Source organism: Furipterus horrens, unplaced genomic scaffold (genome assembly GCF_987537825.1).
Source record: "Furipterus horrens unplaced genomic scaffold, mFurHor1.1.pri manual_scaffold_7, whole genome shotgun sequence".
NCBI classification, from domain to species: Eukaryota; Metazoa; Chordata; class Mammalia; order Chiroptera; family Furipteridae; genus Furipterus; species Furipterus horrens.
In genome coordinates this window covers 123,370,123-123,394,103 of record NW_028327177.1, presented here as the reverse complement: position 1 = coordinate 123,394,103, position 23,981 = coordinate 123,370,123, and the positions used below count along the sequence as shown (strand labels likewise).

At 35.8% G+C, this 23,981-nt stretch overlaps 1 protein-coding gene across 2 annotated transcripts in view; it reads right to left on the bottom strand.

Moving 5' to 3' along the window:
* Positions 1-23,981, bottom strand: part of LOC150005174 (ubiquitin-conjugating enzyme E2 E2) — a 279,051-nt gene that overhangs the window by 25,841 nt on the left and 229,229 nt on the right. For both annotated transcript variants that reach the window (XM_090283018.1, XM_090283016.1), the window contains exon 5: positions 6,273-6,420. In XM_090283018.1, coding sequence (XP_090139144.1) covers positions 6,273-6,420 — 148 coding nt within the window. The remainder of the gene's footprint in view (positions 1-6,272; positions 6,421-23,981) is intronic.

Sequence of the window (23,981 nt, the reverse complement as noted above, 5' to 3'; positions counted from 1 at the left end):
ACATACAGCAGTTTTTTAATGGGATCAACTGCCAAAGCAATAAATAAGAGGTTAATATTGCAGGGAGAGCAACAGATTTATAACAGAAGAACTGTAGCAACAGCTAACTATGGCTAGATTTATATTAATTAAGGGGCAATAAAATATGTATAGGCAAATGCTAAGTAGAAGTAGCTCAAAGCCAGGGCTGAAAGTTGAGGTTAGCATGTCTAAATTTACACTGGGTTTATAATGAGATAAACTTAACTGACGAATATACTTTATCTAGTTCCACCAAAATTGAATTTGCAGAGCAAAGAGGCTCAAATGAAAATAAAAAAACCCCAACAACTTATCTTCAAAGGATAATTGATTTAGGAAAAATTGAATAAGCATGTATTATTTTTATGAGAAAAATAATAAAGATATTTCCATTTTGAAAAAAAAAAGCCAATACAGATACATTATCAAAGGAGTACATCCAGAACCCTTTTTATTTATTTTTATTTTTTTTTACCTAACCTCCCCTCCCCTCCACCATGAAAACTATGAATATACACATGGCTCCAATTTCCTAAAGGCAATTTCCAAAAATAAATCAAAGCCTTCTTAGTTATGATAATTGCAACTTTAAACCACCTTTGACTCAAAGAGAAATCCTTTTACTTGTTACATCAGAAGCAACCTGATGTCTACGTAGCTGTCTGTAATGTCTGTTACAGAAATCTTTTTGGTATTCCTGCTAAGATAGCCTATTTTGAAAATAGGCAGGCTTATCATGTTTACAGCTTTTCAGCTGAAAAAAACTGTTTCTTACCAGTTCTTCAGTGTAGTAGAATGGGATATGCACAGGCAAGATTCATGCTGCAGTAGGAAGCAACAGAATCCTCTTAAATTCCATTGATGTACCTTTCACCAGTCTAACAGCTCACAAACAATATAAATGATCTACATAAATATACCTGTGTTGAAATAATTAATCCTATTTTATGTTTCTCAGCCCCTAGTAATCACTATCAATTATACAAATTTAATATTTAGCAACATAATTTGCTGTCTAAACATAATTAGCTTAAAATCAGCCAACACCGGCAACTCCTGCGGCGCACCTGAAGCCAAGCTGTATTGACTTCGTCTTTCCCTTGGACCCTTCAGCTGCGAAGAGAGGGGGCGTCTGCTGCATGGGCAACAGCAGACCCTCCATATCACCCTGCCCAGGCTCTGTAGCTTCAGCTTCACTGGAGAGGACACTCCAGCATCATCGCAAGATGACAGATACCGTGTCACTCCCGAGTCGGACTGCACAACCATTCTCGGCGGTGCAGATAGACTCTTAAGAAGCTACACCATCGTCTCTCGAGACGGACGGCTGCCGAAACGAAATAAAAACCAAAGTTAAGGACAACTTATCTATAAGAATTGTATTAGTTATTTAAAAAAAAAAGGGCCATAGAGAATCTGAAACAAGGGGCTACGAAGCTGGAGAATGAGGGAGGTGCCGTTCTCCGACCTTTTATGTAACACCATAAAAGTCACTGCGAGCAAATTCCTCTTTCCATTTGCTCAGTCCATTTGAGAATCTCTTCCCAATGAAGCTGCAGTGGTGCTCACCCTTGGCTTATTCACTATGTAATGCTCAGTGTTAATCAGCTGCCATTCTTAGCTCTATTGGTTATTCTAATAAAGACATGCATAACTCAAGTCTGGGAGTAACTGACACCTGATTTTTATTTGGAAGGTTATAGAAAGATAGTGACGAGCTCAATCCACCCTGATGATCGGGGTTTGCTGGGTACGTTGAGAGCATTTTCATCTGACCTGGCCTATACGGTTCCACCTGTTTGAAGAGCGGCGGACAAAGACTTCGTGGTTGTTTGTCAATGTGGAGTCCTACTGGCCCAGGCTACACTACAAGGCAGCCTATAGTCTGAAGGCAGATGATAGGGGAATGAAATATACCAGGTGAAGGTCAGAGCCCAAATAATCCCTTCACAAAGCAAAAAAAGCCAAATCACATACCTTTTATAGATTACACACTGCGGGTATGTCTAATCTTCGGCAATTAAAAAAACCCTTTGTTGTAAAACACTTCAACATATTCAAAAGTAGACAGAAAAGTATAATAAAACCCCATCATGTACTCATTACTAAGATTCAACAATTACAATGATCAATCTGATATCGTCCATATCTCTACCCACTTCCAAGCTTTCTGGATTACTTTGAAGCAAATACCAGATGTCAAAAAATTTTATTTGCAAAAGGAGACTAATTCACTAAACAGAAATTTCATTGACTGCTGAGAGAAGGCTCTGGTGGAATGAATTTGTGTCTTTAAGCAGGGATACCTGTACGGAGAACAGACTCTCACAGACAAAGTGATCCAGGGTGACAGGACCATTTGAACTGAGTGGAAGACCAAGCCAGCCTGGTTACCACCAGAGGAAGGACTGCCTTTCAGCAAGACTTTTCTCTCTTAAAGTTACAGTTCATTCCATGTATAAGAAGTGAGGCCTTATTCAGCCAGTGCTCAAAAGTGCCCCAACAGTTTCTCCTTTCTTCCAGCTTTATTGAGATACATCTGACATACAAAACTGATAGGTGTTTAAGGTGTGCAGCATAATGACATCAAAAGTTTCTTAAATAAGTTACTTGTCAAAATAAATATTTCTCTTTAAAAAATAAAGAACAGAAAATAATCCTTGCCTCCAAATTTCATCAAACCCCAGAAGTACTTTTTCTGGGAGTCCCATTTCCAACATTTCCAGGAAGGTAACTTGGTCTAGGCCTCACACTAACAAATAAATGCCTTTTAATGACATTACCTCCAAATAAAGTTATACACAGTAACAGAGACAAATGATTTGAAATAGGAATAATGAGACTGTAAGAACAAGTGTCACTTAGTTTTAAATTAGTGCAGGTTATTAAACTTTAATTGGAGTGAAGTATAAATTAATTAGAATATTTTATATAGGGGCACCCTTCTGCACTGTTGGTGGGAATGCAGACTGGTGCAGCCACTGTGGAAAGTGATAGGGTTATACCTCAAAAAATTAAAAATGAAACTGCCTTATGATCCAATGATTCCACTTCTGGGAATTTATCCAAAGAAACCTGAAATACTAATTCAAAAGAACATAAGCACCCCTTCGTTCACTGCAGCATTATTCACAATCATCAAGATACAGAAGCAGCCCAAGTGTCTGTCACTAGATGAGTGGATAAAACAACTATGGGACATTTCCATAGTGGAATACTATTCGGCTATAAAAAAGAAGAAAATCTTACCCTTTCTGACAGCATGGATGGACCTAGAGAACACTATGCTAAGTGAAATAAACCAGTCAGAGAAAGACAAATACCATATGGTTTCACTCATACGTAGAATCTGATGAACAAATGGAACTGACAAGCAAAAAGGTAAAAGGACTCATGGACATGGATAACAGTGTGGTGATTGGGGGTGGGGGAGGGATATAAGGGGCATAAGTGGTAATGTAAAAAAATACAATAATAAAAAAAGCCCATCAAAAAAAAACTATAATGATCTTACAATTTTCTTTTCTTTTTGGCGTTAAAAGCATTAATTTGTTATATATATTCTACATACAATTGTTTTTATATTTTTTCATTAAAAAATAATAAACATAAAACTTGAAAAATTACAATTTCTCCATGTTTTATAAACAAGCCAGGAGTCTGAGAGGGACCTGATCCCACTTGTTATACCTCTTGTCTAAAATTCACTTATCTGGTGAATAGCCTTTATTTCTGAACATGGAAGATAGAATCCTATGAAATATTTTTTTAAAATATGTTTTATTGATTATACTGTTACATTTGTCCCAATTTCCCTTCACTCTGCTCCCCTCTACCCAGCGGCCCCCTCCCTCCAGTTGTCCCCCCTTTCAGTCCATGTCCATTGGTTGTGCATGTAGTTCTTCTCAACTTCTTCCTGTCTACTCCACTCCCTCTTACTATGCTTCTTAATTCCTGTACCATCTCCCTCCCTTACCCCTCCCTGCTGACCTCCCCCCAATATGCTCCCCATACCTACAGTTCTTTTTCCACTCTCGTTGCCTACTTAGTTTGCTTTTGTTTCAATTCCCTAGCTTCTGTTGTTGGTTCTTGTGATGCAGTTTTCATTTTAATGTTCCAAGTTTTGATCCTCCTTTTTCTAAATCAGTCCCTTTAACAGCTCATATAATAGTGGTTTGGATCTAATGAACTCTTTCAGTTTTATTTTGTCCTGGAAGCACTTTCTTTGCCCTTCTATTCTGAATGACAATTTCGCTGGATAGAGTATTCATGGCCGTAGGTTTTTGCTTTTCATTACTTTGAATATTTCTTGCCAGTCCCTTCTTGCCTGCAGGGTCTCCCTTGAGAAGTCAGTCTAATTGGGACCCCTTTGTACATGATTCTTTTCTTCTCTCTTGCTGCTTTTAAGATTCTCTCCTTAACTTTTGACAATTTGATTATAATGTGTCTTGGAGTGGTTCTCCCTGGGTCCAGTTTTTCTGGAACTCTCTGTGCTTCCTGGACCTGTAAGTCTATTTCCTTTCCCAAGTTTGGGGAGTTCTGCTTTATTATATTTTCACTCAATTTTTCAATTTCTAGTTCTTCTTCGCCCTCTGGCAATCCTATAATTCATATGTTCAATCTCTTATAGCTGTCCCAGAGGTTTCTGATCCTCTTCTCACTTTTCTTGCTTTCTGTTTCCTCTTTCCGCACTGGTTGACTGTTTGTTCCTTCCCTATGTTCCAGTTGGTTGATTTGATCTCTGGATTTTATTTCCTTACCAGTTGCCTCGTATGTGTTTTTGTTCTTTTCAGTATGAGCGGTTTTCAATCCCTTCTCATTTTTTTCCAAATCTTTTGTTAATTCTGTAAGCCACCTTATAACAATAGCTTTGAACTGAGCCTGTGACAGGTTTCTTATTTGTTCATCTGTCAGATTCTTCATCTGCTGCCTGGTGAGCTGCGTCACCGGGATTTATATAGCTGTCTGCCTCATTTTGACAGATTTGCATTTTACTTTGCTTCTTGGGCCGGCTATAGGGGGCGGAGCCTGTGTACTCGTCACAACCTAGCGACCAGTGGCGATCCGCAACCTATTTTGTGGTGCTGTGGCACTTTGTGTGGGGGTGGGGGTCCAAGATGGACTCCTGCCGTTATTCTCCACTAGGAGACCTGGATCCGTCCTCCTGCCCTCTGGGACTCACCGTTGGAGGCAATGCAGGGGCTGCCTTCCCCAGCGTTGGGGTGGGGAGCTGCTGGGGCTCGACTGCAGCCAAAATTGCTCTCCCTGCCGCTGTCCCTGGTGCGACCGCAGACAGCACCGCCCACTTTCGCTCTTCCTACCTGCCCAAAGAGCACCACTGGTTTATAACTTCGTACGTTGAGCTTCCGTGTAGTTTTATTTTCTGGAATTTCTAGTTATCTTTTGTTTTGAGGTAGTTGTATTCCTTTCTAGTTGTAGAGGGAGACTGAGTGTGTCAGTCTAAGCCTCCATCTTGGCCGGAAGTTACTGAATCTTATGAAATATTAATACTACCAATTAAAAACTCAACAAATTTCTCATTGAGAACATCAATGAAAACTACAGCTACCTTTGTTTGTTATTTTCCAAAATAAATCCAAATATGCAAAAAATTGGCATTGTTTTGTCTTTTAGTTAAAATAAGCTGGTCAAAGACAACATCGCACATCTAGGAGCACAAAGGAAGTAAGAGCTTTTAGCATTAAGCACACTAGCAATCGCAAAGGACGGGCCATAAACTCTCTTTACTTTTTCTAGGACGTTGTATTCAGTATTCCTCTTTCCTTGTTTACTTTTTGGGTATTTCCTAGTTAACAACCCCCCTTTTTGATCCTAATTGCTTATAAAGTTATGCATGGTTATTAAGATGCCAAAAAAGGTCACGTCTTTGTGGTGCCGCCTGGTTGTTATCAAATTTAAATAGCTCATATTTCTCAAATTAACATCTTCTGGTAGGCATCTAATTAGAGATTAAACTATTCAATTAAAGTTTTTATTATTATTTGGCAACAGAATGTAAAACATTCTTCAAATGTATTTCTTAATCTAAAATGATTTTTCATTAATTTTGATCACACTATGCTTTTCCCTTCTTGGCAAATAACAGGTTTTAAAAAGACTAATGTCAGGATCCAATTTAAAAAGAAAGCAGTAACATATTATGGAAATTTAAATTCAGAATAATGGTAATAGTAGTAGTGGTGATGGTAGCAGTATAGATCCAGGTCAAGACTGGATGTAAAGGCTCTTACCAGGGTTGCAATCTGTGAGAAGGGAGCAGATGGAGAGGAGAACTTTAGAAATGGTCAGGGCCGGACTCCAGTTGTCCTTCAGGATGTCCAGACAGATCACGCCTTGGCTGTTAATATTACAGTGATAGATTCTCGTTCGGAAGGTAACCTAGAAGAACATGTAAAGTTGTTATAAATAGACAGAGGTTTTATTAGACAAAATAACCTATGGGTTCTTGGTTCAACCATTTATTTAAATTTTTTCTTAGGCACCAGAGAAGAATCAATAAACAAAATCACTACTTTAGAACTTGTTATTCTGTGCACAGAGAACTAAACTCCAACAACAAAATCACACCATTCAGCTTTTGATGGAGAATCCTATCACTTAACTAATGTTTTGGGGACTGAATTTACCCTTGGTGCAACTGTAAGAATGTTCATAAGGGGGAAACTAACTTTGACCTCTAATAACATTTCAAAGAAAAAAGTTTTCAAAAGTAACAGGTTCAAAGGAAATTTTCGTTGGATTCCTGTTTTAAGGGTTTTGCACATTTATTTAAAAAAAAAAAAGCATGGGAATACTCTAAAAAGGAAAGAAATATTGTTCTATGTCATGATCTAATGATGTAAATTGGGGCATGTATATAAATAATATACCCAGTTTATAGAAAAACTACATTAATTATAACTTATAAACCTTTTCCTGCCCTCATGCTCTACTTTGAACGTAACATTAGTGCAGCCGCCGCTTCCCTGTGAGAGCTCAGTCACCACTGCACTTTGCAGAGGTGTAGTTTTGAAATGTGTATAACATTTTTAAAGAACTTTGATTGAAAAGTTATGTCCAAACCAGTTTTATAACTCGAATAAAACTGTTTTACAAAAGTCTTGTGTAGGCAACAATAAGTTTTCTATGCTATTCATTAATATCATGTTTATAAATGTTCTCAAATTGAGAAGATGAAATGTAAAAGAATCTTGGTATTCTAAAGACCAGTTTTCTGGTACCCTAAGTTTAAAATGGCTCTGAACCAGGAAATACACACATGGCAGATCTTTGTAGGTGTTGCCATCTCACCAGGGCATCTAGCACCCACTCAAAACATCGGAATTTACTGAATCCATCTGATATTAAGTCTCAGAAAGTACAGATCCAGCGTCTACAATTGCTCAATAACATGGTACCATTCTCAGGCTAGATTAGCACTCCTATTAAGAGCTGCCTTCATGCCAGAATAGAAAACCTCAATATTCCTCCCTACACACACACCAAACACCTGGAAATGTTGAAGAAAATATAACTAGTATTATTTAAAACGCATAGGTGAAACTGCAAGGGTAATCCCCAGAGGTCAGAAGGGAAAACCAAAAATTACAGTAAGTACATGGGCTGACAATGCAGTTAACAAGGGTGAGGCGTGCGGAGGAGGGAGGGAATAAAGGATAGAAATCAGTCTTAAAAATGGAAACTTGGGTTTTGATGCCCTTGTGGAGAAAGAAGATGAAACCTTAGGTCTGCATGTGACAAGGGACTGAAATTGAGAGCCCTTACATAAACTTGGGCACTTGAGTAGCTTTCAGCAAATGGATGGATTTGAAAAGATAATACCTTACGTAGAAATAGCAAATCCACCTGCCAGAGAAAGCCCGGGCTCTGGCCTGGGGAAAAAACCATTTTCCCTAAGAATTCTAAATCCTGGGCACATATATTATGCAAAGACTAAATAAAATATAGCCTAAATGACTCTATTACTATCAAATCAAATATACTTTTAAGGCAAAAAGCACTTAAGGCAAAATGAGTAAAGAGGATCACTGTATTATGATAAAATGAACAACTCATCTGGGAAATACAATTCTGAATCTGTTACAGCTAACACAATAGCCAAAAATATAAAAAGTAAAACTTGGCAGAATTAAGAAGAGAAAATGACATCAACGGTCAAAGAGAGACATTTGCACTGCACTAATTAACAGGTCAGTAAGATCAAAATATAGTAAGGATACTGAAAATATGAACAATCCAATTAACAAAATTGAGGTATTAAATGAAGATAAATAAAGATAAAAATTCCACACTTAACAATTAAAGAACAAATATTCTCTTTAAGTATCAGAAACATAAAAATTAATCACATGCTAAGCCACAAAGGAAGTTTAACATATTTTATATAATTATTAAGATCACAAAAATCCCTCATAGTATGTTTGGAAACTGAAAAACACATTTTCAAATAAGTCTTGGATTAAATAAACAGCTATATTTATAACTGAACAACAATGAAAATGTAGAGTTACCATCACAAAAATTTGTGATTTGACTAAAACAGTTGTAAAAGAAAATGCTACAGTTTTAAAACCATATATTGGTAAGGAAGAAAGACATTTAATGAATTAAGTGTCCAACCAAGGGAAGAAAAAGAATGGAGAGAGATTTTCAATTGGTGTGCTGCAAGGATTTTTTAAAACATGCAATACCCGACTATTCTGTCAGGGGCAGACCTCTTTTTCCCTTAGATTGTCAAATAAAAAAATAACAACATCCAACACAACAAAGCCATCTAACATGAATGAATCAAAATTATACCTAATTTTTTTTGTTAAAGCAGCAAAAAATGTATTTTTTGGAATGCTACAGAATTTTAGTAATTAGTTTATGTGTGCCATGAGATGAAAAAGGTTGGAAATCGCTGGACTAGAGTAAATCCCATGAAAGTAGAGAGAAATGAACAGAAGTTAATGAAATAGAGAATACCCAGCAATATTAAAATTCTGAAGAGAAGTCAGAGTACCTATGCCTTTAAGGGCCAGATGAAAAGACAAAATATTTTTATGACCTATTGTAAATGAAAAGTGGGTTTTATACATAACAATGATATTTAAAAACCTATTAGATATTAAATAGGATACTCAGAGCCAGTTAATTCTCAAGATAACTCAAGTGGGGATACTGTATTATTGTACCCACTTTAAAAATAAAAAAATTTTAACTGTGAGGTGATGCATTTTCACTAAACTTACTGTGGTAGTCACTTCACAATACAGTACTCCCTCACTTATCGCGGGTATTACGTTATAGACCCCCCCCCCAATAGATGAAAACCTGCAAAGTGGGAACCTTACATTTATTTTCGTATTTATATATATTTTAAGGCTTTATAAACCCTTCCCACACACTTACAAACCGTTCCCAGTCCCTTATTAACCTTTTCCACCCTTTTATAAACACTACTTACGTTCTTAAACATATTCTACACTCTTAAACCTACGTAACTTTAATAACATACGTATACAGTACCGCAAAATCCCGCGATATAGCGAAAAATCCGCGATAATTAAATATAATACTTAAAAAAATCCAGCGATACAGTGAGGCCACGATAAGTGAACCATGATATAGAGGGGGACTACTGTATATTTGTATATCAAATCATTATGTCATACACCTAAAACTAATACAGTATTACATTTCAATAAAGCTGGAAAAAAAACAAAACAAAACAACAAAACTCAAACAATGCACTGGCTCATGGCCCCACAGCAGGCAAGTGGTGGATCCAGAATTTGAACACAATTTTGTTAATCCAAAAACCTATGCTCTCCTACTCAGCCTCAATGCCTGTTGTCTTTTTAATTTTGAGGTAACTGTAGTTTCACAAAAAGTTGCAAGAAATAATACAGACAGATCACATATATATTCTTCACCCAGTTTTCCCCAATGGTAACATCCTGCATAAGTATAGTATTTTATCACAGGAAATTGAGACTGATACAGTCTACTGACCTTTCCTATATATCTTCAGTTTTATATGCACTTAGGTATAAATGTGTTTCGATGTAATTTTTACCACCACCACAGTCAAGATACAGAACAGTTCCATTACAAACATCCTTTGTGCTACGCTTTAACAGCAGTCACCTTGTCTCCCTTCCTTCTTAATTGACAATCACTACTCTGTTCTTCATCTCTATAATTTTGTCATTTTAAGAATGCTATGTTATCAAATAGGATGTAACTTTGAAACTGGCTCTTTTCACTCTGCATAATTTCCTTGGGATCCATCTAAGTTGCTGCATGTATCAATAGTTTTTGTTGCTTCTTATTGCTGATTAAAGTTCTGTGGTATAGATATACCAGTTTGTTTAATCATTTACATACACAGAGGACAACTGCAATGTTTCCAGTTACTATTTATTACAAATAAAGCTGCTATGAACATTAATTTTTGTGTGAATATGTTTTTATTTCTCTGTGATAAATGCCCAGTGGTGTAATTGGTGGGTTGTAAGGTAAAATCATTAAAAAATCGCAATACGTTTCTTTCCAGAGTGGCTGTACCATCTTACATTCCCACCAGCAGAGGCAGCCAGTTTCCCCTCCATCCTTTGGACATTTAGTGTTACTACTATGCTTTATTTAGTCACTCTAACAGGGTATAGTGACCCCTCACTGTGGTTTTAATTTGTATTTCCCCAACTGTTAATGATGTTGAACACTTTTTCATGTGCTTATTTGCTCTCTGGATACCCTCTTCAATGAGAACATTCCTATCTTTTGCCCATTTGTTAGATTGTTTTTTACTGTTGACTTTCTTGTGTTTTAAAGTAGAGACATTTCATTAAAAGTAAAGTATAGTTAGATAACAAAGCATGAGTTTGCAAAGAGTCTTGTGAATTTTTTTTGGACATAGAATGTTTTACACTTTAATGTTTTATAATACTGATAAGAAGTATCTTATCTACTTGGGTTATGTTCATCAACCTCTGTCCTGACAAGTGTTCATGAATAAATGGCACTGAATGTAACAGGCAGGTTGACTGTCCCTACATGTTCTAACGCTACGGACTCCCACAAATACCTTCTGAAGCTGGAAGAAATTCATGATCCCAGAGCTTTAAGAAGTGTCATACACTTACTACTGTAATGTGTGAGCCATGACCTCTCTGGGGTTCCCTCCTCAAGTCCCAACTTCTGTTACCACACCCGCCACAAGAACTCCACAAACCATGAAGTACTCATGAAAATATTTTCTTCCAAATGATGTCCAATGAAGTGCTTGGCACACAGAAAGAGCCCACAGTAAACTGAACAAGTGGTAACACATCACAGGTAAGTGTCTCTCTACAGAGTTGTAACCTATTGCTCTTTAGGGAAAAGAATAGTTTAGAACCATAACTTTTAGTAGATTGAAAGCTAGAAAATTGTAGAAAAATATTCTGAGGAAGCTGATTGTATCATAGATGCCAATATATAAGGCAATAAAAATAATCCGTTAGGAAGAGCAGACTCACATTAAAATCTTTACAAAGATCTCGTATGTCTCAATTTTTTTTATTTTGAACAAGATACTATCTGGTGCAGACACAGTTGCCTGAACCCAGCTCAAGCAGTGACCGTCTGGCAGGCATATGCAGGTTTCCTTCCTCAAGCAGTTAAAAAATAACAAAGGAAAATACAGAAACTTAACAAAGCTCTAGAAGTAGGACATTCCAGGACAGCTTTACCATTTGAAGGCTTAAAATATTTTTTCTGAAGGCTTAAATTTTAACAGCCTTTTAAAATGTAACTTTAAAAAGCAATACAGTTCTTTAAAATAATTAAGAAAGTAAAAAAGACTGGCTTTATGAGTTTTTTTTTTTTTAAATAGGTTTTGATGGTTTAAAAAATTTTCCAGTAACATCATCATATACAGATTCAAAACTGCTGAGTCCCAAAAAACTGAGGGGCAGATGAAGATGGCCTGGTATCTACACTTGAACACGTACACAAAATATCACTTAAACATTGCCACCGCTTTAATTCATTGACCACATACAACATCGGAATCAGAACCCAGAGCTCAGTTTAAAATCCCTCCCAGAGGCATCACCTCCCTGCCCCAAACCAGATCTTAGAACAGCTGCTCTTGCACACTGAACTTAAAACCATGAGGTGGGGCTATGTTGATCCAACAACACGTATTTATTAATTAGCACTGCATAGAAAAGATAGTTTAACAGATGTCTAATGAACCTACACTCCTAAGACAAGATGATTCATTTCTAAGACAAGATGATTTATTTCTGATTTATAACTGCAGAAATGTCTCATATATAACGACAATTAATTACAGAACATAACAGCTGAGGTACTTAAGGGATTTCATGTAAAGTGTATAATAAACGACCGACCACATGACATTTGCTGTTCAATTAAAACAGTGACATAAACATAAACATAAGAATGTCCTCCTTGTTTTGTTTATATTTTTACAGTTCTCATACTACTCAAGGCAATTCTATAAGATGCAGCATATTTACAGATTTGCTAAATGTAAAATGGAAATACTACACAGAATTCTTTTAATGCTTGGGAAAGGAGTAATAAATTTTATGTTTGTGAGCATATAAAATGGCTGTTAAATTTATTTTAAGAGATTAATAATTCAATATACATACGACATAAACAAAGTATTCATTATTACTAGCCAGAAATGACAGTTTGCTTTTTCATACAGCCCACAACAATGCAGAAGTAAACTATATTTTAGCAGTCTAAAAATGAAACAATGTCTAATTCTGTTAATGATACAGTAAATTAACAGCAATTATAGAGTTGGCTAAATGCCCACACTCTCAATGAGTGCTATATAAAACACAAAAAAGACATTCTTTGAAAGTGGCTGAATGTTTACAAATACCATAAAAGTTTCTGAACTTTGCATGTATACTAGGGAGGGTAATGGTACTGGTTCTTTATGCTTTATATTATGAAATTAGAAAATCAGGCATGTATATCCCAGAAAATTGTAATAAGAATAAATTAATTAAAAGTGAGTAACAACTGTGCAATGTTTATGTGCCAGGCACTGTTCTATGTGATTTGCATTTATTACATAATTTAATCTTCACAATAACCCTGCGAAGTAGGTGCTGTTATTATACTCACTTTATGAATAAAGTAACTGAGATGCAGGTTCAAAGGAATTCAAATACTTTAGTGGAGGCAATTCCAGGAGTAAACAACAGAGTTACAAAGGAAGGAGGAAATATAAAATAAATGAAAACAAACACACAAACACAAACCTACACCACAAAGACTTTTTTTGAAAATGACACAAACACAAAAAAACTTCTCAAAAAGAGAATAATGAAATTTATGTGAATTCTAGATAACAATAGTTTGACTTAAAGAGAGAAACTAATTATATAAGGATTCAATAGATTTTCAGACCAAGTTCTGGTAAATAAAAATTCATGTATTTAGTAAAGAGAAAAAATATTTAATGATATTCATCATTATTATTATTATTACTGTTCTTATTATGCCAAATGACCTGTCATCTCAGTGAGATTACTGAAAGCAAGAAAACTAAGTCAGGAAAAAAAACACAACAATCCACAATGTTTTAATATCACTTGAAAACTGTCACTGAAGACTTATCTAATCTCTGAATAACTTAAATCTCAGCATTTAGAGTACCCTAGTGAATACTCTTTATAAACATCTGTGGAGAGCAGATGTAATGAACTGATCAGATACTCACTCTATTGTATACTAAAACTGATAGCTAACCAGGTAGCTTATTTGAAAAGTAAAATAAGATTGAAGTCTGACTGGAAGAATAAAAGAATGGGTGTTGAATGATACAATAAGGAGCTAGTCTCTTAATTCTGTAGTTTTTGGTCAGGAGTGCCATGATGAATGGAGTACTTTAGAAATTTGTAATAGGGATGTTACATAGCGTTCCATCCTAAACTGGCCCCCCATGAAATGAATCCTTTATGGTTGATGACACTATCTTATTCCTAAGTTCATGAAACAGCTTTTATATGATCAACACCACGGATGCTTTTTTTTGAATATCGTCTGAACAGCTGACCAAATAGAGAAAAGGAGGGGGAAACAGAGACAAGACAAGCAACTCAGGTTGCAATCTGAAATGGGTACATAGGAAAGGAGGGATCAGGACTGCAGGAAAGAACAACCAGAAATGGGTGAGAAGCCCTTTCTGATCATGGCCTTCATTACCCTCTGGAATCCGCCTGCTGAAAAGATGAGAGAGAGGGAAAGGAACTCTGTAAACATTCAGTAGAATGGCCCTTGAATGATTACTTGGGTTCAGGCATCTCTGTAAGGAAGGATATGTTTCCTTCCTCCCACCCACCCAAGAAAAAGAGGTAAACAGGCTTTTCCCTCATATCAAAAACTGCAGAACTGCCACCAGAACCTCCTGGTAAGTATTCAAGGAGTACTTTTTTACTGAAGGAGTATTTGGTATTACGAAGGGCCCCTTAAACCTTATTTTATCTAATGACAACTACATGGGTTTTTCTTTGTAAATATTCATGCCTATTATTTTTATACCAGGAAATCTCTTTCCTTCTCTTCTGTCCTTCTCCAATTCTTTACATGTTCACAATTTACTCTCTGTTACCATTCTGACATTATTTCTCTAGTCTCTGTTCCATCTTCTAGGTTACGTTGCTTCATACACATCTCAGGGCTTCTGAGGCCTGCTGTTTTGGGGTTACCTTTTCCCTTCAGTATTCTCTGTTAGACTACTTCCTAAGAAGAAAGAAAGAAAGAAAGGAAGGAAGAAAGAAAAAGCCCAACAGGCTAATTTTCCCTAAGGCTGTGTGGAAATGTATCTGTTCCTAAAAAAGGAGTCAAATAGCAATGATTCCGAATTGTGTGGAAAAAATATACTCCCGTTTTATAATGTTCTATTCCTGCTGTCTGAATCCCAATCCCCCAAAATCCTAAAGTAGTGTCTTAACTCTAGGCTGCTTTTTCCTTTCCCTATAATTTGCAGCATTCAACTTGGCATTGTAGAAAACTGGCTCCTGTGGCTGAACAACATATATTATCTTTTAAAAGCAAACAACTGTATCATATGTGGCTTTTAAAATAAATAGTGCCAACTTCACTTTACAAGATGATTGGCTGTATGTATAGCTAAATAAAAATTTTAAAAAATGAATTTTTTTGACAGGTTAACAATGAATGGTATCTGTAAAGGGAACAAATTTATATAAGGCCCTTAGAGGCAAGGATTTTATGATACTGATTTTTATCCCCTGTAGGGAAGAACAGGGTGTCAATGTGTATTTGTACAACAAACAAGTGAAAAATATAGAATATTTACATTTGAAAAGGGACCATACATACTATGACTAAAATGACAACTGACTGAGAACTTCTGATGTTCCAACAGTTAGTCTACACTACCTTTTATTAAAGGGGAGGGTAATCAATAGACAGCTGTGTAAAATTTATAAAGAAAATGTTAGTTATTCAAGTTTTGGTTAGGGCACCTTTCAAAGTTTTGTGATTAATATTTCAGTCAGCAGCCATTATAACAGTGTTAAACATTAATTGTAGAGTTAGGTTTAAGAGTCATGTACTTTTGTTCTGACAATATTAGAAGAAGGTACTTTTTTTTCAAAAGCTTGCATGGGTCAGTTTTTCATTATTTTTCTCCTTTGGTCAGAATTATATATATATATATATATATATATATATATATATATATATATATACACACACACACACACACACACACATAGTTATGGTTTTATATATATATATATACACACACACATATGAACAAAGGAATTAAACTCCTGTTTGTGATAAAACCTAACATATCATCATAGTAAGGTAGTTATGTTCACTATCATACTGACAAGTTCTAAGGCTTTCAAAGACATGCTGTATGCATTCAGAGGTCCCACAACTCTAATAGATAAATGATTACACCTTCTTAGATGTGGTAAAAATCTAAATTATTAAGATTCATTTACCAGTTATATACTTAAAATCTGTATCATTACTTTACAGTCACATGATGGAATATTTCTGACCTGGCTAGGAGTAACTGTATTCTTCACTGACCATAAAAATCAATTTATGAAAGAGGTTAAGAATAGAGGATAAAGAATACATACAACATTTCATTAAAATTTCTAATTATTACATTTTCATCATAAAAAATTTAAAGCCAAATCTTCAGTTTGATATTACAGTGTAGGAATAGTACTTTCTCAAACACTGTTGACTATTATAATATACATTTCCTCACTTTATATCTAGCTTAGTGAAGGAAGAAGAAGATATTTTGGTTATAGTTATAGATACTACTAGTATAAGATACTGTTGCTACAGAATTATGAAGTGTTTCTTCATCTCTAATAGTAACCGAGAAAGGTGAAAACGTATCTCCCCTTCACTGTTATGTCTTACAGATTTGGTCTATGGTGATAATGCAATATCACTGAAGTAATCTCACAAATTGAAGTTTTACGTGCTGCTTTAAGAAGACGCTTTTGCATATTTTTATAAGAAAATGTAATACTATTGCCCTGATTTAAAAAATATATATGTATTCTTTCTATTATTTTTGTCTGTATTTGTTACTTCACACAATCTTTTTTTTTTTCATTTTAAAAACAGCTTTATTGAGATGTAGTTAGCAAAGTTTTGACCTCTTTACATTTCCCCACAATCTCTTAAGGAAAAAAATAAAGTTGATCTTAAACCTTCAATCTAGACATGTGGCAAGGGAGCAATGTAACTGGCGTTTACGATAATACAGTTGACACTACCACCAGCGTTTCAGGTTTCACAGCATGCATGTCAATTTCAATATCTTTTTTTTTGTACTAGAATAATATAGAGAAGTATACTTTTAAGAAAATTAATCTGGTTGCTTCTTTTTAGTGTATATTTTTATTCCTCATTAATAAGAATGTATTAATTTCAAATGTCTCTTCTTTTCTCACTTAAAAAAATTTTTTTACAATGAGTTTATGGTATTGGCAATACATCTGCATTAAAATAATTCCCCGCAGGAGACGGTGTCCATTTCTGGTGAAGAGGGAAAGCTTATACTTTCCATACTTCAAAACACTGTCATTCTGTACCTCGATAAATGAGCATTCTCATCTATCATCCGTCATGGACCAGCTAAATAATATTTCCATTAGTAAGTCTTCCCCTGCTTCTCTCAGTTTGTCCAGTAACAATGTTCCAAAATGTTGGGTATATACGTGTGTGGGCACCTTAAGAAAATACTTCCTAGCTTATTTTGTTTTATATTTTTTTCAACATTTTATTAAAAAATTCAAATCTATGATGAACAGATGCACCAACTGTTAACAGGTTTTTTTCCTATTTTCAAAGTTTCAAATGATGTCTAAGTATACTGCTTTAGATGTGATGTCTCTCTAAATTCAAGTTCCAAATATGCAATCGATTAGCATGCTTGGGGCATGGTTGGGAGAACAAGCTTGCTTTTTCCACACTTCCAATATCTGCCACCCTGCATCTTGATAACACGATATTTTCTTTTATCTATGGAAATGCTATCCACCTTTCAAGAATACTTCTTTTATGAAGCATTCCCCTGCCATTTCCAACCACAGTACCCAATTCCTTTTCTGAAATTTTATTACATGTAAAATTAACCTTTTGAGTGTATGTATATTTCTTTTTTCCAACCTAGATTAAAGGCTACCAGAATGTAGGGCACGTAGGAGATTTCTTTTCAATATCCACAGTATCAAACACTGCCACACATCAAGTAGGGCTTGGATATATAATTGGGTAAATAAATGGTGATTCTCTATAAAAAGCCTTTGACTATCAAATGTTTGTGTTCCTCCTCAACCTGCAACTAGGAGTCAAGAGTATGAGTGAAAAAGGAATAGTTTTCTCTGAATGTATTTACTGGTTTTCTATTTGATTTGTATTTAAAATTTAATTTTATTTAGCTATGTTAGGATGTTTAACCTCAGGAGTGTGCTTGACATGACCAGACAGTGGTTTCTGATACTGGTTTAGAGTTATCTATTTTGGATAGTGACCGATCCCTTTAAAGGCCCCAAATACTTGTTCAAATATAGCTCAACTTACTGATAGCATTTATGTAAATATACAAACCAGAAGGTGAGAATCTTTTTCTGAGGAGATGCTGCAGTGAACATGTCATAAATTTTGTTCCTTTCCTCTTTGTCCTTACTGCTAAGAATTTCAAAATAATCAGTTAGCCTATAAAGAAACCAAGAAAGTATTTATTGATGCCTACAGTCTAAATAGGTATTAAGAACTAGGTAAGATATAAAATTATAAAATAATTTCTGGCTCTCAGGAATGTTTACTGCCAATTATAAAGATAAAAGCCTTCAATTAAGATAGAACAAAGGAACATTAGAGATAAATTTTCATTTATTCAACAAATATCTGTTGACTGTTCTAACTTCAGAGCACTGCAGGGAATTAAGGAGCATGGTAATGGTGAGCGGGAGGAGGAAGCTAAGATGCATACGTTGGGTCCTGAACCTGAGATGCCTGACCATTCAGGAGAGAGGAAAGAGAACCCCACAGATAACTGCCATGAAATATTACATGAGAGGAACACAGGGCTCTAGAGTTCAGATTGGAATAGATGGTACCTGTCTAGGAAGAATCCCAGAAAGCATTAGAAAAGAGGCAGGTACAAACCAAATTTTAAAGGATTGTTGTAAGGAGGGTTTGCTGATGATCTTTTTTCTTTTTTTCTAAATTGCTCACCAAGCAGATGAACAATTTCAAATGTGTCTATGTACAAAACCCTCACTGTGTCACCATAATGACCCGTGGTTACTGGCTTCATACATTCTCGGTTGCATAGCAATGACTGTGCACAAAAGCTTAGATCATCAGAAAAAATACAAAGAAATATTAATGCATCCTGCAAGAAACGTGGGATGTTAACATGAGAGAGATGCAAGGAGTAGACACTACCCTGATCAATTTCTCTACCTCCCTCTTCATTCTCCTTGCCACCACTCTAGTTCTGGCATTCACAATCGCTGGATGAGATTATCGCAACAGCCTCCCTTTAGGACACTACTTTTTTTCTTTGGTTTCTCCTTCCCACCACCATGTGCCATTCGCCTCAAGGGTGATCTTTACGTTCATATGCTATTGCTCACAGGATAAACTCTAAATCCCTGAAGATGGCACACATTGGCCCCATCAGGCAAGTTCCTGGTTCTTCACAGACCGATTTGCCCTGAAAAGGTCTCACACCTGCAGTCCTCTGTGCATGCTGCTGTTTCTGTCAGAAATACTGTTGCTCTTCTCTGAGGGGAACTGCTCCCATCCTTCAGGTGCTCTTTCTCTCATGTTCCCCCTGCACTGTTATCCTTATTAGTCATCAACATGTCTGTTCCCCACTGGCCACATCTTCTGTGAGGGTCAGGGTGGATCTCTTTTATTCTGGGGGGGGGGGTACTGGTTTCTACCTTCACCTTTTAGTTGTCTTAAAATCCTGACAATGAAATAATCTCGTGGGTTTAGAAATGGCCAGAAAAAACAAACAAACAAAAAAACCCATCAAAAACAAAAATGTAAAGAAAGTAAGTCTCCTGCAAACAAGAACATGGCAAGTTAAAAAAGAGAACCACTCATTAAAGTAGGTCACAGTGAAATGTTAACAGATGGCAGAGAGAAGGTACAGTTTTTCAAATGTATTCAATTACACTAAATTTTCTTTTGTTAACAAGACTCACTTCTAACAAACTTCCAGAAAGGATTATTAAGAAGGTAATTTGTTAGTGCTTAGAATGTGTGTGGTGATCAATGGGGATTAAGGACGGCTATACTGAATTCAATGCCACAGGTCATGCCATTTCCCCTTTCAATATGGTTATTAAAATTACAGGTTAGGGAAATAAAGCAGACAATGTACATCTGAACCCCACCTTAGTGTAGTATGAGGTCATTTACAAGTCTTTCAAAACTAGACTGAGGGCCATAAGCAGAATCTCCTTGAATGTTGGTATTATTACTGAATTGATCATAATCACTTTGGTTACACGCATTAACAACTTCTTCCTATTTTGATCAAATATATACACAATTAAAAGTCTTAGATGTCAGTGGCACTGACTTAGAGCCAAAATACATACAGCAGCCTGGCAGTCATAAATCTGACTTTTATGCATGTGGGGAGGTATTAGGACCAATGTGATTGTAAATACTGAGGTCCAAAAGCAAACCGGGCTGTTGGAAACTGCACTTTGAGTGTATCCTTGTGGGCAAGAAAGAGTTCCAGCCTAGATGATAACCCAGTTTGGTACCTGTGGAAGAGGCTCAATAAGCAAAATTTAGCAGGTCTGCTGACTGACCAAATAAATTGCTGGCAGAAAGAAGCTCTCTAGTGGGGTGATCTGTGGTTAGTCCTCCTTTTACAACATTTCTCTAATAACTAAAATAAAGACATAAAAAAAACACACTTATAAAAGCTATGGATAACATACAAGCCAGAAGGGAAGAATCAAAAGATCTAAACATGTCAAACTATATAGATTAAAACAAACAATAAAAATTCAACAGAAAAAAAAAATACCACATGTAGGTTCAAAGCACTATGTTTTACAAGATGGAGGGGACTTGGATTAAATGTAAGGATAAAGGGCTTTTTGAATGGAAACTATTGAAAAAATGTAACAAAGCACACATACCATCAGTGCCCAGCTTGATAAATTTTTACAAAGTGAACACACTTGAGTCACCACAATTTAGAACAAAATGTAGATTATTGCTAGCACCCAAAAATCTCACTTTTGTTTCTTCCCATTCCAAATGTAACTACTAATTTGACCCCTACCTTTCTCTATTAATTTTTCATGTTTCTGAACTAATATAAATGAAGTCATATAGTACATATTCTTTTGTATCTTCTTTCTTTCAATATCATGTTTGTGAGGTTCATATGTATTGTTCACCGTTGGGTTAACTGCACTGTTATTTTCCACTGTATGAATATGCCATAATTCATTTATCCTTTCTTCTACACATGAATTTTTCACCCCAGGAATCTTCTGTCTGAATGAAGCTTAAGTGACAGTTCTGCAATGTGACAAGGCAGCAGCAAAGTTTACATATTTTCTCTGCTTAAGTCTGGCTTTGAAAACAACCGCATGCTTTGATTTGGCTTTCGTGAGACTTCTAAAGCTGTAAAAATGGCTTATGTATCATATGAATATATCACTTTTCTGTGATATATTCATACTATATTACTGAAGGTAGACAGCTGCGCTTAAAGGTACTTGATTCTTAGATTATAATATTTTTTTTCCTTTGCAAAATTTGGCCCATATACTGAATATTATTTGAAGCATGTATTAAAAAACACACACCAAATTATTTGGTTGTAATTTGTGTCAACAGATTAGTTGCATAAAATAGAACCCAAATACGTATAAAATCAAGAATATTTCAAACAAGACGGAAATAAAAACTCAAGATTTTTCTGTAACATGGATTAATTTCTTGCCAATAAGTTTCATGCCAGTATCTGTATCACGTTATTTAAGCATTTTAAGATAAATTACATTACCTTTCACTGTTTTAAAATAAAATGCATTACTTTCTACTGGGTCTGCTTGGATGCCCTTTTGACAAATATCCTCATGGAAAAGGAAGACCCTGCCCTCCAGGTATGTTTAATTCCGTGGGAAAGAATAAGAAGATGCGTGCGCGCGCGCGCACACACACACGCACGCTCACACGCATGCTCATACTGAACATTTCAATACTACAAACCAAAAGAGCACAAACAGGTTTCTTAAGTGTTAAAGACATGACAAGCAAAATGACTATTTGCTTTATCAAAAGTACCATTTGCCAGGTACTACAAGACAAAAAAATAAGTCTTTGTTCTCAGCTTAGTCTAACACAAGTGGGCGGAAAACAAAATCAACCAACAAATAAGTATAAATGTCAGACTGTGAAATGTCTCATGAAAGAAGTTATCAGACTGATGTCATAGAAAATAACCAGCGTGGAACTCTTTATGTCAGGTGTTCAGGAAACGCACCTCTCATTATAACAATGAAGATGAGGCTTGAAGAATGACAAGGTGTTGCTCACACGAAGGACTCAATCAAATGGCCCCAGGAGTGGGACCAGCAAACCCTCAGGTCCTGAAGAACAAAAAGGAGGCCCAGGAGGGCTGCAGTATGGTGAGGCCGGCGGGGGCGCATGGAAGCCGTGTAGGCTGATGTAAGAAGTCCGGATTTTATTCTAAACGCAGTGTAAAGCCACTAAACAGTTTAAAGCAGGGCGGTGACAAATCACTGACAGAGATGAAAGGACTCTTAAGAGATTAACTTTCTTTTTTACAGAGGAAAACTCCAAGTTCCAGAGAGTTTAGTGTCATCAAAAGTTGTTACATGGTTGGAAAGTGTCAAGAGCACAGGTTAGTTACTATAAGCTTGCTTTTGAATAAGAAAAAGGCAAACCTTCAGACACATGAAAAGGCATTCTTACTCATAAGAGAAATGCAATTATAATTAAACATTCTTTCCTATCTATCAGATTGGTAAAGCTCAACTATTTGGTGGTGCCACAACATTAGTGAGGATGGAGGGAAAGGCAGGTGCATCTAAGTTGGGAGTGTAACTTGCTGTAACGTCTGGAGAGCAGTCTGGCAATATCTATTAAAATCGAACATTTCATATATTCTTTTTTGTAACAATTCCAATTCTAGGAATTTATCCTAAAAATATATTTACAGAAGTCCATAGAGACATTATGTACAAAGATGCTAAGTGAAGCATTATTTGTGATGGCAAAATATTGAAAAACCCATGTATAGATTATGGTACATTCATTCAATGAAATACAGCATGGGGCAAAAGTAGGCTTACAGTTGTTCATAAGGAAAATAATAATTAATAAACAAATTTAATTAATACAAAAATAAACTCTGTTTCAAGTACTTACAACTGTATACCTACTTTTGCCCCATCCTATATAATGGAACTCATCTACACATAAGAATATAGGATAATCTTGAAGATGACCAATAAAAAAAGCAAATGCAGAAAAATAAGTCTTTGGGAGGGGAATGAAACTGCCAGGCAACAGGAAGGAGGACTTAAGTTTACAGTATACCTTTTGTGCCATTTGAACATTTTATTGTGTGTACGTGTATCAACTATTAACATTTTTTAAATTAAAATTAAAAAAATTGATTTTAGAGAGAGGAATGGAGAGGGAGGGAAGGGGGGAGGGGGAGAGAGGGGGAGAGAGAGAGAGAGAGAGAGAGAGAGAGAGAGAGAGAGAGAGAGAGAGAGAGAGAGAGAGAGATTTGTTTCCATTTATTCATGCATTCATTGGTTGCTTCTTGTATGTGCTCTGACCAGGGATTGAACCTGCAACCGTGGTGTATCACAACAATGCTCTAACCAACTGACTACCTGACCAAGGCAAAAACCTGTTTTTTAAAAGAAAAGAATCTGGTTTTAAAAGCAAACCACCAAAGAATAGGTAATTTTTTAAAAAAAATTATTGATTTTTAGAAAAGAAGGGGGAAGACAGAGAGAAACATTGATCTGTTGTTCCACTTGTTTATGCATTCATTAGTTGAGTCTTATACGTGCCCTGAGGATTTAACCTGCTACCTTGGTGAACTGGGGCAATGCTTTAACCAACTGAACTACCCAGCCAGGGTGAATAGGGGATGTTTTAAAGTGAGAAGAAGAAGAAAAAAAAAAGTAAGGAAAAGAAGAAAATAATTGGTAGTAACTTGAAATAAACATATGTATTGTGCTTTGTGTAATTTCCTTGTTGTATAAAGTATTGTTTTATATAATCTACAGGGATAGAACTAAAAATAAGTTAATGGACAAGTATAGGGGAAATAAATATGCAATATATTGTACATATACAGGTTTATGATTTGACAAATGCCA